General features: G+C 40.1%; 1 protein-coding gene across 6 annotated transcripts in view; it reads left to right on the forward strand.

Annotated features, from left to right (window-relative positions):
• The window catches only part of pip5k1ca (phosphatidylinositol-4-phosphate 5-kinase, type I, gamma a), a 63,627-nt gene that overhangs the window by 26,548 nt on the left and 19,542 nt on the right, over positions 1 to 17,537 (forward strand). For all 6 annotated transcript variants that reach the window (XM_088077904.1, XM_088077903.1, XM_042482431.2 and 3 more), the window contains exons 4-12: positions 317 to 447; positions 1,730 to 1,847; positions 5,277 to 5,429; positions 9,463 to 9,762; positions 11,111 to 11,319; positions 12,507 to 12,590; positions 14,009 to 14,057; positions 15,659 to 15,743; positions 16,849 to 17,010. In XM_088077904.1, the coding sequence (XP_087934030.1) occupies positions 317 to 447; positions 1,730 to 1,847; positions 5,277 to 5,429; positions 9,463 to 9,762; positions 11,111 to 11,319; positions 12,507 to 12,590; positions 14,009 to 14,057; positions 15,659 to 15,743; positions 16,849 to 17,010 (1,291 nt within the window). The remainder of the gene's footprint in view (positions 1 to 316; positions 448 to 1,729; positions 1,848 to 5,276; positions 5,430 to 9,462; positions 9,763 to 11,110; positions 11,320 to 12,506; positions 12,591 to 14,008; positions 14,058 to 15,658; positions 15,744 to 16,848; positions 17,011 to 17,537) is intronic.

Consider the following 17,537-nt stretch of genomic DNA (forward strand, 5'->3'; position numbering starts at 1 on the left):
AAGTACATGCTAGTATCTCCACTAGGCGCACTGTCACAATCAGTGTTGCTGCAGGTCATTGACATATCCCAGGCTGTGAAAATTTTAAAGTAACTAAGTGTTTTTTTAAATCTAAAAACATAGTGGCATTATGACAAAAACCTGGCATTAAAGATGTTTAAATTCTGAAAATTAATGAATATTTGATATTTATAGCCAGATTTTGAAAAGTGCATTTTGTGCACAGAGCAATACGAGTGTGTGTAATATTAAAGTGAGCCCGAAGGGTTAAAGACGGGGCAGGTTTTTCACTCACCGCACCTCCCTCTCTCCACAGACCACATCCTCAGCCTTGAAAGGTGCCATCCAGCTGGGCATCGGTTACACAGTGGGCAACCTGAGCTCCAAGCCCGAGAGAGATGTGTTGATGCAGGACTTCTACGTGGTGGAGAGCATCTTTTTCCCCAGGTCTCTACTGCAGCCAGACACACACAAAAATATACTGTATACATGCTGTTTTTTCCTACGACAGGGTCTGAGGGCCCTTTTAGGTAAAAAAATAATGATTACAGAGCCTGGGGAGGAGGGGTAAAATTCAGAAAAAAAATCCAACATTCAAGTTGTAAATTTACCATAGAAATCCTTATGAATTTATAAGAGAAAAAAACTTGAATATTTTGGAGCCAGAATGTCTTTGATCACACAAGGGAGAAGTTTGTCTTCAGGGCTTTTCTTCCAGAAATTCAGTGACGTTGCATACAAAGTTATACAGTCCACACTGTGATGTGAAGTGATGGATAAATGGGTCAAGCACAGGACTTTCACCCATGAGACCGTGGTTTGTGTCCTATGTAAGTCAGTGTTTGCTTATTATTTAAAGACTTTAGGTGACTTATTTTAAAGACTTAGGTGCCGCTGAATGCACACTGTGTGCATACACTTTAAGCAGAAAAGCTGAATAGGCCCGTTCTGTTAATGTTATATTTCGAAGTTGCACCACGTGAGGACGTCTATCTGATGGCCACTTAAACAACTTTTACTTTGGAACTATTTTTGAGCGATAATGAGACATTTTGATTTGACTCTCAAATGGTCATTTGACGTCTTAATGTTTGCTGGGATTCTTTATCTGTGCGGTGAAGAGCTTGATCCAAACTTGAAAAGAGAAGCGATATGGTTCCTTGACAAAACAAAACAACAGCATATTTTTCTTTTTTTTTCTTGTAAATGAGTGACTTAAAGATCAAATAATTTGTGATTTATTTTCCTGTAAATTTCTGACTTTATAATCTTTGAGAACATTCAAGTTTTCTTCCTGAAAATGTGTGAGTCTTTTCTCTTGAAATTACCACTTAAGTCTCAGAGAATATCAGAGTGTTTTTCCCTTATAAATTTGGCATTTTTACTTGTAAATGTATTGCTTTATAATCTCAGAGAATATTTGAGTTTTTTTGTAAATTTGCCTTTTTAATTTTAGAGACTGTCCAAGTTGTTTTCTCTTAAATTTCTTACTTTATCACAGAGTTTTTTCTCTGAAGATTACCCCCCCCCCCGGCTTTGTACTTCTTTAATTTAAGCAACAATGGCCCTAATAAACCACTATAGTTTCCAGTGCACATATAGTACTATATTGTTTAATTTTGCAGATATTTTGTTCTTAACCTACCTGTCTGATGTTCATTTGAAGACAAATATAAATGTAGTTGCTGTCTGTTCATCTCATGTGCTCTGATATTCTTCTTTACTTTAGTGAAGGCAGCAACCTCACTCCAGCCCACCATTTCCCGGACTTCCGCTTTAAAACATACGCCCCCGTGGCCTTCCGCTACTTCAGAGAACTGTTTGGCATCAGGCCGGATGACTACCTGGTAAGACTTTATGGTGTCTGTTTCCCTAAATTGATTAAGATGAATTCAACATTCTCTCGGAAGTCTTCATATTAGAACTATATGTTACAAAATGAAAGAAAAAGATGCACCGATCTAAATAACTAAGATGCAAATTGAATTACGAACCTCAACAGTTGCGTCGTATGAGCTCAAATCAGATCAAGCAATCAAGAGGGATGTAAGGAGAACTGGAGAGGAGGCCAGGAAAAGCCGATCAAAAACACAAAGTAAATATACACAAAAATGTGGCGACAGAAAATAAAAAAGGAGTTAATAAGATGAGAAGCAGGATGGTGAGAGAGAGCTGAGCGAGGGAAAAAAAGGCCAGGAAACAACACAACAGAGGGCAGAGAGGAGGAGAGAGGACGGTAGAAGAGAGGGATAAGAGGTCTGCAGCTTGTCACCCTTCATCAGCGTGGCGGACCTGGAGGCGCCATGATTCACCGCTCTGCCCTGAGCCGTCTCGCAGAATGTACATACACTGCTTAGTCTGTGTTTCTGCGTTTTCCATGTGCACATATCTTTAATGCATCAGCTCTCTGGCCACGTGGAAACACCACATCCTGCCTTGTTTCTCCCGTCTCTCTCAGCCAGCCTGAGGTCACCAATCACCATATGTCCACACGAGCCATCTGGGGACTTGCATGTTCTCACCAGACGACCAGACTGATTTTTTGAGATTTTATGTCCGGTTACACTGATGTAGGTAGGAGTTAGTTTATTTAGAAACAGAATCTCTTATTTCTGTCTCTCTCTTGCTACATCCATGTCAGTGCACTCATTGTGGAGTTTTGGAAATACAAAACCTGAGCAGGGACAGGGTCTTCTAACTGAACCTCATTGGCTGAATTGATAGAGAGCATCCTTAGTGGTTCGCCTGCCGTTTTTTATTTGAAAGGGAGACCATGAATCTCTTTCAGATCCAGCAGCACTGATTTCTATCTGATCGTAAATTTAGACCTCTTTCAGAGGTAGAATATTAAAAACACAAATAAAACTAACTATGATATACATTCATAGTCGTAGAGCAGCTAACGTTCAGGGAGTTTTTCCACACCTTTCCACAATAGATAAGTCCACCATAGAGGTCTTAATGAGGCGTTTGGGAGTATCTCTATAGCAGCTGGGTATTATGTTCTCATTTATTCATTTATTCATTTACGTGTAACATGTCAGGCTGAAACACTGCTTTGGCTGTAAGTAGGATTTTGAATAGGAAACAAAATGACAAAAAATGTTTTAACACTGCTGCCAAGCAAACAGACTAATAAGACTAAATTATGGTCCTGTACGAGCTTTTAGGAACCCTTTTTCTGATTTGGTGGCCACGTCAGTAGCTTTTTTATTTCACACTTGCTTTGGCAATGTAAACGTATGTTTCCCACACCAGTAAAGCTCCTTTTGATTGACTTGATCAACACCACTGTACTAGAAGGCAGTGCGTTTTTTTAACACAACACTGTAAAAACATATCTCAGAGCCTGTTGCACACCTTTTTGAGGAAACATCAAATAAACTCACTTCATAACAATATGGTGCACACCTTTTTCAGGTTAAATGTGTCCCACTGTTTGGGCAGATGTTCACAGACAGCTGATGTTGTTTGTTAACGGTGTTCATTAAGTCTCTTGTCCAGGGTCACAGCTTTTTCACGGCTGCAGTGTTTCTCACAGCTGTTTCATGTGATGTCACTCTTTAGGATTTACCAGCAGAGATTTTGTAACTATAACATTTTTTTAATTAGAGATGAATCTGCCAATTGGGCTCTCAGTTCATTTTTTGTTTTAAAATCATGATAAATGCTCTTTTTTAATGTCCTGCAGCCCAAGATTACATTATGTTTTTGTTATGTTAATGTTATTTGAATGACAGTGTTTAAACCCAAAGATATTCTGTTTTAAACGTCAAATTCTCATCCTCACATTGGGGAAAATGCCTGAAAAATGGCTAAAATGATAAACCGGTTATCTAAATAGCTGCAGGTTAATTTTCTTTCTGTCAGCTATCAAATTATTCCAATCATGGTTGCAGCTGTAGAGAAATTAGGTGATTTAACAAACTGAAGCAATCATCTTGTTTGCACAGACATGATTTAGAGTTCAAAACACGGATTAAACACAATGCTGTAGTTACATTATCTGCATAGCACTCCTTTTTGTGACGATAAAAATCAGCTAACATTGAAATTCGGAGATGAAATTGTAAACATTTTCATCCTATTTCCCAACACAACTTCATCACTTTTAAGGTTGTTTGATCACATCAACAGAAACACTTTCCTGTCTGTCTAATTGGCCTTGGTGGTGTCAAATTAATGAAAACATCCTTTTACGCGTTACAGCGAATGTCAGCCATACCATTTTTCACATTTTCCTTTAACCCTGTTCAGCTGTGTTTTGATGTGAAAAAATATTTCAAAATTAAATGTCAGGCTCTTCGGAGAGAGACATTTCTGAAAAGTGAGCCATTAGCGGGAGGTAGGTGAGGGCAGCTTCACCTTTTTTGAACATGATGTCTGTCATTACTTGCTTTTAAGCAGTGGAGAAAAGGGAGAGAGCGGGCTAATTAGCTGAGCTAACCATCATATCTGCAGGAGTCTGGTGTGTGCATTTAAAAAGCAAGAATTCAAAAGCAGTCATTATTTGACATCTAAATGCGTCTTATCTGTAATTGCCACCTCTGTTCTTCTACAGCATGTTCTGTTCCTCTTTTTTTCTCTGTCAACCACTTAAATTCTTGTCATAATTCTGCTATTATCTGCATTTTTGTGTGTATCTGCATGTCTCAACCTGATGAGTGTGCTCCTGTTAGATATTTTTTATCTGTTGATCTTGGACTCCACTTCATAGTGTGTATGTGTCTCAGCATGCTGTTGTTTGTGTTTGATCACCGGAGTTTTTAAAAGACGCTCATCAGCACTGCAGTACTACTTCATGAAAAAAGTTCCAATTTTAATGGATCAGTATCAGCTGAAATAAAGCTTTCTCGATTTCCAACTGCTCGTGTTGCAGTGCGTTGCTTCACTCTGCGAGCATTTGGCTGCATATTTGAATGAAAATTAGAGTGTGGAAATGTGCAAATATATTTGGTCACACCGCTGATTGCTTCTGTTCTGACACGCAGATTTTCTAAGCTTCGACGGTAACTAAGCTGTTATCTCTTCTCTCTCTGTCTCATTAGCAAAGACGACAAACCATTCAGCAGCTTCCCATTTGTTAGCCGATGCAGACCATTTATTTATTTAAATCCCACTCACATTTCAATATCTTGCTGGGGGGGATGGTCACGCTCACCGTTTTTTGTAACTGTCAATTTGTTTATGGTTTTCAATATTTTGACCAGTGTTTCTCTCTTCTTGTGTGTATGTGTTTGTGTGTGTGTGTGTGTGTGTGTCCTGCACATCTGCAGTACTCCCTATGTAATGAGCCACTGATCGAGCTGTCCAATCCGGGAGCGAGTGGCTCGGTCTTCTATCTTACGAAGGACGACGAGTTCATCATCAAGACTGTGATGCATAAAGAGGCTGAATTCTTACAGAAACTGCTGCCTGGATACTACATGGTAAGCAAAGAGTGTGTGTGTGTGGGTGTGAGCTGCACAATTATGGCCAAAATGATAATCAGTTATTATGATCAGTATTGAGATCATGGTTATTTATCACAATAATTATTGATTTAAGGGGACAAAATATTTTTATTACACTGCTTTCATATCAATGTTGTGCTACAATCTGCCTTGCATGTTGGGGGGACGTTGTACTTAAGTCAATATCTCTGTCATGTTCATTTAATTGTGGGAAGCCGAAATCATAATCCTGATTAATATTCGATTAACTGTGCAGCCCTAATGTGTGTGTATGTGTGTGTTTGTGTTTTTGTGTTAGGAATCACACATGCATGGTGAATAAATATATAATAAACACATAAATAATGAATAAATATAGTCAAAAATAGTCATATTTTTAGAGCTCAGTTTTATATAAGACCCTGGAAATCTGTCCTGCGAGCATGACATCGTTTTCATATAAAGCAGACATAACAGCTCGATCAGCTCTGACTGAAACCTTGGGCCATGCTGTTTCATAAGAGACTGGCCGCTGTGTTTCACATAACAGAGCCTGACTTGCACCAACAGTAACCCCTCCTCCCACTCGCTCCACCGTCTGAATGAACTCAACCAGCAAACAGCTCCATGTATGTCCATGCTACTATTCCAGCCTCTAGAGGTTCACGGCCTTCAGCCTTGTGTTTATTCATGCACCAACAGCCGCGGCCAAAGACCACTGCAGGGATTCATTTAATCATTTAGAGTCGTTAAAGGCTCAGCGCATTTACTGTGACCTTTTCCGTCAGCCTGAAATGCTCTCAAGCATTTTTGCAGGTGTAATTGGTCTGAGAAAATGAGTTTAATGAAGGCAGAGAGATTCAGGCTCATGTAAGAGGGCTGTTGCCCGAGGCCAGAGCAGGTGGAATGAGGAAAAGACACCGAATTGCACAGACAGGTGAATCAAACCCACGCTGAGATAAACACAGACTACAGGGTTCTCACCGTCATGAAAAACCTGGAAAAGTCATGGAATTTGCAAATAGCAATTTCCAGGCCCACAAAAGTTTTTGGAAAATTAAATATATCCTGAAGGTTTTCGAAAAGTCGTGGAATCTGTTTCAAAAATGACCATCGTAAATTTAAAAATCCAAAGATAATCTCTAATTTTAAAGTTTCTGACTGGGAAAATCGTGTAATTCTTTGGGTGATTTTTAAAGAAAAAATTTTGTTTCTTTAAAAAATTGCCACATTTTTCAGAACGGCTGTAATATTCAGCTGTTGTGTGCCCGTCCCCTAAGCCAATTTTGCACCACATCCTCTCTCCTAAAAATATCAAGTTATTAATAGAGTGAGTTATATTTGAATGTTCAGCTCTAATCATGCGATCGAGCAATTTAACTTTTTTCTTTCAAAAACATGGGAAGAAAGTTATAAGCAGTGAAAAAAGACCCCCAAAATAGCCAGAAAAAGCAAAGCAAACATAAAAATTACTTGAAAATGTGTAAAAAAAAAAACAAAACCCAACAGCAAAAAATAACAAAAAAACAACACTAAAGCAAAACAACAATAACAAAAAAGGAAAACAAGTCTTAAAAATATAATGCTTCTGTGATTCTGTGATGTCAGTTTATACTAGCTTTTCTAAAATAATTTTCTAAATCTACTCATTTCCTGCAAACTGTGAAACATTTCTTTGTTGCAAACTTTCTTTTTTCCCCCATTTTTTATAACAAAGAAATCAAACCAAATTTCTCAGAAAATCCAAGTGAAAAGCATCTGAAAGCACTAAAAAAAATGGAGTCGCTCCAGGTTTCAAGGGGTCAAGAGAACGTACGCTCTTAAAAATTTGCCTCAAAGTCTTTAGAGAATTTATTGGTAAAAATATATGAGTAGAAATCACACAAAAAAAAAACAAACGACAAAGCGCTGTACACCTAACGCCAAACTGTAGTTGCAGTTGTGCATCTGCATTTGTAGCAAACACAACACACGTAGGCCGTCATTGGTGGAGCTCTTCGTGTCTCCCAAAGCTGACTGGCTGACGGTCGTGGGCTGGCTGAGGAGTCTGGCTCTGGGCAGCATACAGATCTCAGTGATGTAACCGACTCCACTGCTGCCACTTCTCTCCCTCCTGTGTATTTGCCCCTCTATTATTCGCCTTCTCTCACGTTTTAATGGCTTATCACTCTCCCTGCTGCTACGACGCTCTCACTGTAATTTATTTCCCTTTTATCTCGCGCTCTGCCCGCCTCATGTTTTAATCCACTCTTTCTCCAGCCTTTCTTTCCGTGCTCATGTGTGCTCCCCTCTCTCTCCTCCCGCTCACGTGTCTGTGTTGTTGGCTCGTCACCGCTCTGCCCTCTTAACATTGACAGAAGGGTCGTGTGTGGCTGAGGGCAGAGGATGCTCTTTCTCTCTCTGAAATCTCTCTCTCTCATTTTTCTGCTCTCTCCACCGGTTTCTCTCATCTGAAGGTCACTCACACAAGTGCTGAGCTTTTTAGTCATACTTCCACATTCATCCTTCATCTCTCCTCTGTCTGTTTCCTCTCCTGAATGCTGTGTGTTATCGCTGTATGGACCGCTCTCTCTTTCTCTTGCCTCAATTCTCTAATGGGACTGAGCTGGCCCGGGTCCCAAGGTCAAAGCAGGTTTTTAACCGAGCACCCAGCCAGACTAACCTCGTTTGTGTGGAGAGACTACTGAAATATTCACCACAGACCGGTGTTTGAGGGGAGAGTCTTGAATTCAATAAATGCAGAATCATGTCGAAAGAAGAGAAAAATACTTGGAGCAGTCAAAGCACTGACTGCACATGACTCTCACCTCTGACTTTACAAGTAAACATGGAGGTGGCTGAGCCAAAATGGCAGCAACTAGCAGTTCTAGCTGCGCTAACAGTGCAAACATAGTCATAGGTGTAATATTTAAGCCTTTGAATCCTTAGTAAAATGGTCTGATTTCTCTTAAAAATACGGGGAAAAAGGCACATAATAACCAGGAAAGAAATGTTGCACAGATTGCAATGTAATAGTAGATTTATTTTGAAAAGCTCAAATTATGTTATTAGATTTTTTAGGCACATTTACCTGACAGTTGCATGCATTGTAAATTAGGCACCTTCTTACATAATGTTTCACTTTTATGTTGTTTCTTTTTTAATTCATCCATATAGGGTGTCATCATCCTGCCATTCCTGCATTGAATATGATGTAACTCATATGATATTAACATGGTTTTAGTCTGATTTAACATTTTAATGTCTGTATTAGATCTGCAACAATTATTCCCACCGTTGGATAATCTGCCAGTTATGTTCTCTTCTAATAAATTATTTATTTGGTTAATAAAATGTTAGAAAGCAGGTAAAAATTGTTGTCACATTCACCTTAAATAGAACAGTGACATCCTCAAATCCTTTTTTTTTTTTTTGTCTGATGAACAGACCGACTCCCAAAAATGTTGAGCTTAATATCTCACAAAAAAAGCTTCAAAACCTGTACAATCAAGAGGGTGAAATCAGGAAATGACAACAATTAATTACATATCAAAATAGCTGAAAAGAGTAATTGCAGTTTAAATGTGACCTTGTCCATATTATGACAGTGTGTGTTCACTGGGAATTTTATAATGTTTATCTAACTACTTGTAGAACTTGTATCTCTTATCCTGCTGCCTGTGTATTTTCTAACCCTTTAATCTCTAAAATGAAAAATTCTGATGTCATGCTCTTGGGTGTGTTACTTTTTCCTGCATTTGTACACCAAAAAAGGAGCATTTTCAGATATCTATCACAACCTTTTCCCCCTCTGCAAAAATATCTTTACTTAGCACATCTTCTTCTTGGGCATTTATAAAATTAAATCCTGTAAAATGTCATCATACATTTTGTGGTGACTCAGCCAGCTTTTATCTGCAGTTAAATCCCTCAAATTAGTTTCCTCAAATGTTAAGTCCTGCCTCTACATCCTGTCAAAGCACAGCAGCAGAAACCAGTTCCTGAGACTTTTAAGGACTTTTTTCTGTCTCTCTCTTGCTCTCTTCTCCAGAACTTGAACCAGAACCCCCGCACTTTGCTGCCCAAGTTTTTCGGCCTTTACTGCGTCCAGTCGGGTGGGAAGAACATCCGGGTGGTGGTGATGAACAACGTCCTTCCCCGCGTGGTTCGCATGCACCTCAAATATGACCTGAAGGGCTCCACCTACAAGAGGCGAGCGTCCAAGAAGGAGCGAGAGAAGGCCAGGCCCACTTTCAAAGACCTGGACTTCATGCAAGACCTGCAGGACGGACTGATGCTGGACCAGGATACTTACAATGCGCTGGTCAAGACCCTACAGAGAGACTGCCTGGTGAGTTGCGGGTCCATCTTGAAAAGTCAATGATAATTTCTGTTTTTACAGTTTTTGACTGCGATAGCTTGTTTTTTTTTTTTTTTTTGGTGATTTTCATATTGGTGGGCCTGCGGTTTGGAAGGCATGCTTTCTTTGAATACAGCCAAAAACTTTGAGAGAAAAAGAAATTGACAAAAAACTTAAGAGAAAAAGAAAATCACCAAAAAGAATTTAAAATTACTAAAAATGTTTAAAAGAAAAAATTTAAAAGGGAAAAAAATTCCAAAAATTTTAGAAGGAAAAAATTGCCAAACGTTTTTGAAATTTACCCCAAAATTTAAAGGAAAAACAAGCGAAAAATAAAATTTAAAAAAATAATAATCACCTCAAAGTAAACATGCCTCCTAAACCCACTAATTACACTTTATTCTTGCAATATGTATTTTTTTATTTTATAATAAACCCTTATTTTATTTGCATTTGGTCAAATAAAATTGATATGTGGTAATTTCTCTTATGTGTGGATCTTTAACCAATGATTAGGGAGAAATCTGGACCCAGTGGTTGGACCAGTTGGGAACCACTGAGTTACATTGCAGCTGCAATGTAAAGACTCTTCACTTGCTCCACTTCTATCTGGAAAGGCGATATAGATGGCAGAAAGAAGGGAGAACGAGCTTAGAGGGAGATGTTGAGGGCGGTTTAGTGATTCTGAAGGAGGATCCATATAACACCCTCATCAAGAGTCCTCAGAGGGATCCTCCAGAGAGAGAAAGAGAGACAGTGAGAGAGAGGGAGAGGGATCGTGGGCAGAAATGGTTCGCAGGAAGGATTAGAGGGATGATAGAAGGAAGGATGAAGTGATGCCGTAATGCAGCATCTCGAGGGGAAACACAGATGAAGAGACATAGAGTAGAAAGTCCGCAAGAGGAAATGGAAACAGAGTTGGATAAACCAGGATTTTGTGGTGCCCTGGTTAATAAGAGAGGGTCATGGATGGAAGTGAAAGAGACAAAGAGAGAATACGATATTTATGAGACTGCTTGACATTCCCAGGATCCCTAACTATGAATTAAAGCTTTCTTACGAGCACCAGGTTTAACAAGGTGTCTGGTCTGGTAGCAGGCTTGCCCTTGTCTTGTAAATCATCACCTCACATTTACTTTTATAGTGCATGTGCTCGGAGGGAATATGTGCACACACTGGCTTGTTCTGCATTGTTTAATAATGTGTACATCACTGTTTGTATAGCTCATTTTCTTCTGCATAAACTTCTTATGGTTCTCATTCCCTGTCTCTCTATTCCCCCCTAAAAGTTTTCACCCAGATTTATACGTCACTCAATCTGGACGTGTCTTTTGCTCAGGTGCTGGAAAGCTTTAAGATCATGGACTACAGTCTGCTGCTCGGGGTTCACAACATGGACCAGGCGGAGAGGGAGAGGCAGATGGAGGGCTCCCAGGGCGGCAGCGATGAGAAGAGGCCAGTGGCCCAGCAGAAGGCCCTGTACTCCACCGCCATGGAGTCCATCCAGGGAGGAGCTGCCTGCGGAGGGTCCATCGACACCGACGACACGTGAGTTTAGCCAGAGGGTCAAGAGGCGGTTGGTAAAAGAACCAGTTAAAAAATGTGACACTCAGACTTCTTGCCATATCACCAGTGCAATATAAATGAATAATAACCTTTTGTTGATTAGAGCACTTCAATGGAAATGATTTCATCCATTTCTCAGACCTCTTCAAATCAAGACAGTTTCCACTCATGTTAATGCTCACACTTCATCTGACACCTCAACTGCTTTTAGTGCTTCAGTTTAAACGAGTCCTGCACAGGTCTGATGTTCAACATCGGTGAACCGAAACAGCGAAGTGCAACACCACACCTGTTCCACCACCCAAATATAAACGGCTTATTACTTCAGCAGCCCGAACCTGTTGACACAAGATTTACTGCCCAACCCAAAACTGCAAATCCCATAATAATCATATGTTGTTCAAATATTTTGGTGAGGCAGAACATTTTAAGTCTTTATGTTGGGCCAACTAAGACGTTATATATTAAAAAGAAAAAAGGCTAATTCAGGAAGTGATTTTTATTCTATTGTAATACATTTATCATCTAAATGCTAAAATCCAACCCTCACGTTCTTTTTTTTCACACAAAGCCAAACACGGAAACAAAATTAAGACAAAATACCATTCAAGAATTACCTTTTGTTTTTGGGGTCACCTGCCATGTTACCAACTCGGACTCTGATTTAAATCACAACTCTCAGACAAAATTTCACAACCAAACTATTAAATTTTTTTCTTTTACTTTTAACAAGATTTAAAACTAAAGTCTAAAATTTGAAACGAGCTTTTAAAACAACACTTGAGAGCTTAAAAAGGTGATACTGAAGCAGGTTGCTCTACTTTCATTGAGCCTGATGGCAAACTTGAGATTTACCCATCACACAGTCAGTGATGTCGAGCCGCGAGGTCTCAGGCTGCGCTCAGGTTCAGCGGAGATTATAAGGTTGGCAATACGACGAGAGGTCAAAACCTTTGGTCTGTGAAGTGAAGGCAGGCAGAGATTAGCTGGGGATGAATTAATGAATGTAGTCTGAAAGACTAGAAAATAATGCTTAAAAATGTCGAAAAACATTGAATACTTCCTGTTACTGGACAGGTTTTACTGTTAGTTTACTCAAGGAAGTGTGTATTTTATAGTAACATATAGTAGTAGTTTTCATCTCAGATTTATTTTGATTCTCATTTCAGGATGGGTGGTATCCCGGCTGTGAACGGAAAAGGGGAGAGACTTCTTCTCTACATCGGAATCATCGACATCCTGCAGTCGTACAGGTGATCATCGCAGTACTCACAGTAGTGATCATCAAAGTACTCACAGTAGTGATCATCAAAGTACTCACAGTAGTGATCATCGCAGTACTCACAGTAGTGATCATCAAAGTACTCACAGTAGTGATCATCGCAGTACTCACAGTAGTGATCGTCGCAGTACTCACAGTAGTGATCATCGCAGTACTCACAGTAGTGATCATCAAAGTACTCACAGTAGTGATCATCGCAGTACTCACAGTAGTGATCATCGCAGTACTCACAGTAGTGATCATCAAAGTACTCACAGTAGTGATCATCGCAGTACTCACAGTAGTGATTGTTACAGTACTCACAGTAGTGATCATCGCAGTACTCACAGTAGTGATCGTCGCAGTACTCACAGTAGTGATCATCGCAGTACTCACAGTAGTGATCATCAAAGTACTCACAGTAATGATCATCGCAGTACTCACAGTAGTGATCATCAAAGTACTCACAGTAGTGATCATCGCAGTACTCACAGTAGTGATTGTTACAGTACTCACAGTAGTGATTGTTACAGTACTCACAGTAGTGATTGTCATAGTATTCACATTAGTGATCATCATATACTTGCAGTAGTGATCATCATATACTCACAGTAGTGATCATTGCAGTACTCACAGTAGTGATTGTTACAGTACTCACAGTAGTGATTGTCATAGTATTCACATTAGTGATCATCATATACTTGCAGTAGTGATCATTGCAGCACTCACAATAATGATTGTTACAGTACTCACAGTAGTGATCATTGCAGTACTCACAATAGTGATTGTTAAAGTACTCACAATAGTGATCGTCGCAGTACTCACAGTAGTGATTGTCACAGTACTCACAGTAGTGATCATCACAGTACTCACAGTAGTGATCATCACAGTACTCACAGTAGTGATTGTTACAGTACTCACAGTAGTGATCATCACAGTAGTGATCGTCGCAGTACTCACAGTAGTGATCATCACAGTAGTGATCGTCGCAGTACTCACAGTAGTGATTGTTACAGTACTCACAGTAGTGATCATCACAGTAGTGATCGTCGCAGTACTCACAGTAGTGATCATCACAGTACTCACAGTAGTGATTGTTACAGTACTCACAGTAGTGATCATCACAGTAGTGATCGTCGCAGTACTCACAGTAGTGATCATCACAGTAGTGATCGTCGCAGTACTCACAGTAGTGATCATCACAGGTCATCAGCTATAAATCTTCTTCATCTTTATGCACATGTTGTGCCTGTCTGCTGCAGTGTTGGGCTTTTTTTCACATACACACTGACGTTAATCTCTTCAGACGGTACGACAGGCATGTCACCTATATTAATTTGCCTTTGATCCCAATATATAAGACATGTTTAACGTCACCGTGTTAAACTGTGCCTCTCTTTGTCTCTGCAGGCTAATCAAGAAACTGGAGCACACGTGGAAGGCTCTGGTTCATGACGGGGTGAGTTTTTAATAGCTTGTCACACAGAGACACTGACGGTCAGAAACATAAAGTACAGACACTCCTACAGGCACTCGTTCTCAATACGTGTATCAACTAAAACACACTGATTCTTCAGGTACCAAAAAACATGAAATTGCCTCAACTGTCTTGTATTACGGCATAACTCAGACATGTGACTGGTTTTGTTTACATACCGTCTGGTCCTCTCTGAGGAGAGTACACAGAGGAACAACAGTTACATTTAGCGAAGCCCAGACTCCATTAAACAGCCTCAAGCAGTTTTGGGATCTTAGTGCCTGCTAGGACTTTTATTAGCTTCAAGTTTGGCGAACTCTGTTTTTTTATTTGAAGAACAGCTTGTCTGTCTGTGTATTTCTATTTCACTCTTTCAACCTCCACAACTAAAACTGTGAATATCCTCAGGCCCAGCGGCTCTGTCCTCCCTGGACTTCACACAGTTATTGAAGAGGTTACAAGTCTATGTGGACTCGTTAATGTCTGTGGATGTATCTGTGTATTGAAGCTTTATAAGCAGAGCTGCAGGTTACTCGAATGTGAATTATAAGCCTATCAGCAGCCACAGTTGTCTTTTATGGAGCTAATATTTTCTTATAGCTGTATACACGAGTTCATTCTCATTGATTTCTCTCACTGTCGGAAAGATTAGTGAGGTTTGTTTGTATTAAATCACCTTTATGAATAGTCAGCCTTTGTTTCAGCAGACACGGACGCACACACAGTGAACCTGCACACTCTTCTGATGACAAACATAAATTCTTACTATTTAATTAAATGTGTGCACCTATATTTATATTAATGACTGTGTATCACAGTCATTTTAGTACACTACCATAAACAGATAAGACCTGAACCATGAGGACTGCCAGCTCATACATGCAATATTTCAAATAGTGTACTGCCAAGTCATTGTTGCATAAATGTACCAAAACAGTCAGAACACCCTGTGATAGGATGAGCAAATGGATAAAGTTTAAAAAAGCACCTCACATCTACTGGGGGCTTCACGCTGAACATCATCATCAGACTTTTCTCAAGATAGAATCAGTCCCATAAATCTCTCCTTACTCACTCCACTCTCCCACTCGAAAAAACACCTATATGCAAGATATACGTGGGAGAGCGAGCGACCCTGTAACAGGCTCCTGTGCGTCACAGCTGCTGATGATAATAGGTACTCCACACACACACACACACACACACACACACACACACGCTCACTCTCTGTTCCATGCAGTCGCCTCAGTTGGGTGAAAGATGTTACTCATGGTGAAGTCCAGTGATGATGATGCAGATCCTCCATCCTACAGTCAACCAAACACCAAGTGTCATCTGTCAGTCTGCTGCAGGCAGTGTGATCTCAGCCTGCTGCAACATAAATAATGCAGAGACGTGTCTGTACTCTTGTCCAACTGTGTCTCTGTCTGTCATTTGTCTTTGTTTCTGTGTCGTTCTGTCTGCTGGTTTTGACCTAGAGAAAAGAATTACTGAAACGGGACTAATGGACAGTTTAATCTCCTGTAAACACCGGTCGGATCATTTTGTCCATGCACTGATTGTCTCATTAATCTCTCCCTCAGGACACGGTGTCAGTCCACCGGCCTGGCTTCTACGCCGACAGGTTCTTCAAGTTCATGAGCAGCACGGTGTTCAAGAAGAGCTCCTGTGAGTTCAATTTACGTCCACACACTGCCTTACATAGTCAGAGTCTCGGGGCTGTGTGGGAAGAGCCACAGGCGCAAATGTCAGATGCCAGGCTTTTGTCTTCTTTTACTGCCGAGCCTTGACAGGAAAATCAGATACAGGAGCTAACTGCCTTATTAGGCGCTGCTCCGTGTCATGTGAGAGTTTAACATCTGTTTGATCCCTGCGCAGTTTTCTTTTCCATCACCTTCCCAAGATTTCTGTGTAATGAGGGAGGAAGGCAGGCGTAAAACCTCTCAGTTTTTACTTCTACTTCCAGTTTATATTGTATTATTAAACTGCAGCCTCACAGGGTGAAAATCCAGTAGAGCCACTCAGTAATACTTTAAATTCACATGCTGGTACACGGCTCTTTTCGATGTCAGTCTGATGGTTCGAGTTACTATGATTTGTGTAGACTGACTCTTTAAAAACTTTGGGATTTCCTCTATTCTTTATGACTTGAGATTTTTATTTTAAATATAACATCAGACTGTAAATCAGAAAAGGATTCAAACAAAATACAAAGTTGCTTTCTTAGAAAAGAGAAAAGTAAAGAAATGCTTTGGTGTGAGTTGCAGAGTGTTTTATTGGCTGTAAGTGTCTGTTTTGCTCAGTACAGCACGAAATCTAAACATTAATGGCGTCCTCTTTAGTTAAGCTGTAGAGTCAGCTAGCTCAGTGGTGCTAGCTGAGCTAGCAGTAGATGCACACTTCCTTCATAGTTTGGTAAAAAGAAAATAGTTCCTACGTGAATTGGCTCACAACATCTGTGGATTATCTTGAGTAACCGGATCACAGTTTTTGGAGAGAGTTTTGTTTTTTTGGTGCACCACAGGCTGAGTGCCAAATAATTCTAGTATTTTGGTGAGCCATCTCTCCGGCTGATTTCTCCAACATTCAGCAAATCACACCAAAACAACCTAGACTGATAAGCAGAACTGCACGTAAGTGGAAAAAATATGTAATTGTGATTTTGGGGTAAACTGCTTATTGAGTCTTTTTTCTCTGAAAGATCAGTATCCACGTATCCCGCATCCTTGTTTTCCCAAGTTATTGAATACGTCATTGTACAATATCCCTCCAGCTCTGAAGTCATCTCCATCCAAGAAGGGTCGTGTGTCATTGACGGTGCCTAAGTGTGCTGGTCCCGGTGCAGCCTGGTCCGCCAGCCAGCTGCCCTCTGAGAGAGACGAGAACATCTACGACCTGAGAGGAGCTCGCAGCTTCCCGACGCTGGAGGACGAGGGTAAATAACTCTGCAGTGACTTAACAAAACATAACCAGACACAGATAATAGGAAGCAAAGTCTCTCACAGGTGCAGATTCACCATCAGTTGTCGGGGAGTTTTGACTTTGCCAGCAGGCCTCTGACACGTTTCACTGGCTCTGCACTTCACTGCAGCTCAGAGTTAAATGTAGTTCAGCTCACGTTGAGAAGGATTGCAGCTTCTGTCCACTTGACATTAAAATGTTTCGCAGTCTCGTCTTGTAAACGATAGCAGCATTTAGCTTTAAGCGCCACATATCGGGAACAAATTCCCAGAAAACTGCAAGTGTGCTGGCTCTCATTTCTTTTAAAACGAGACCGAAGACTTTTATGTTTGTCGCTTCTTTTAATTAAGTCAAATAATTATTCATTTCTTATCTCGGAGTGACTTTTATTCTTGTGTTTTATACCCGTCTTATTGTGTTTTAGGTTTTTTCCTCTTTAATAACTGTTTTTAATTGTGTTAAAATGTCCTTTTATATCTGTTTCTTTTGCACTTTGATGCC

The sequence above is a fragment of the Plectropomus leopardus genome, chromosome 5 (assembly GCF_026936395.1).
Source record: "Plectropomus leopardus strain MGB_pleo_1.0 chromosome 5, ASM2693639v1, whole genome shotgun sequence".
NCBI lineage: Eukaryota > Metazoa > Chordata > Actinopteri > Perciformes > Serranidae > Plectropomus > Plectropomus leopardus.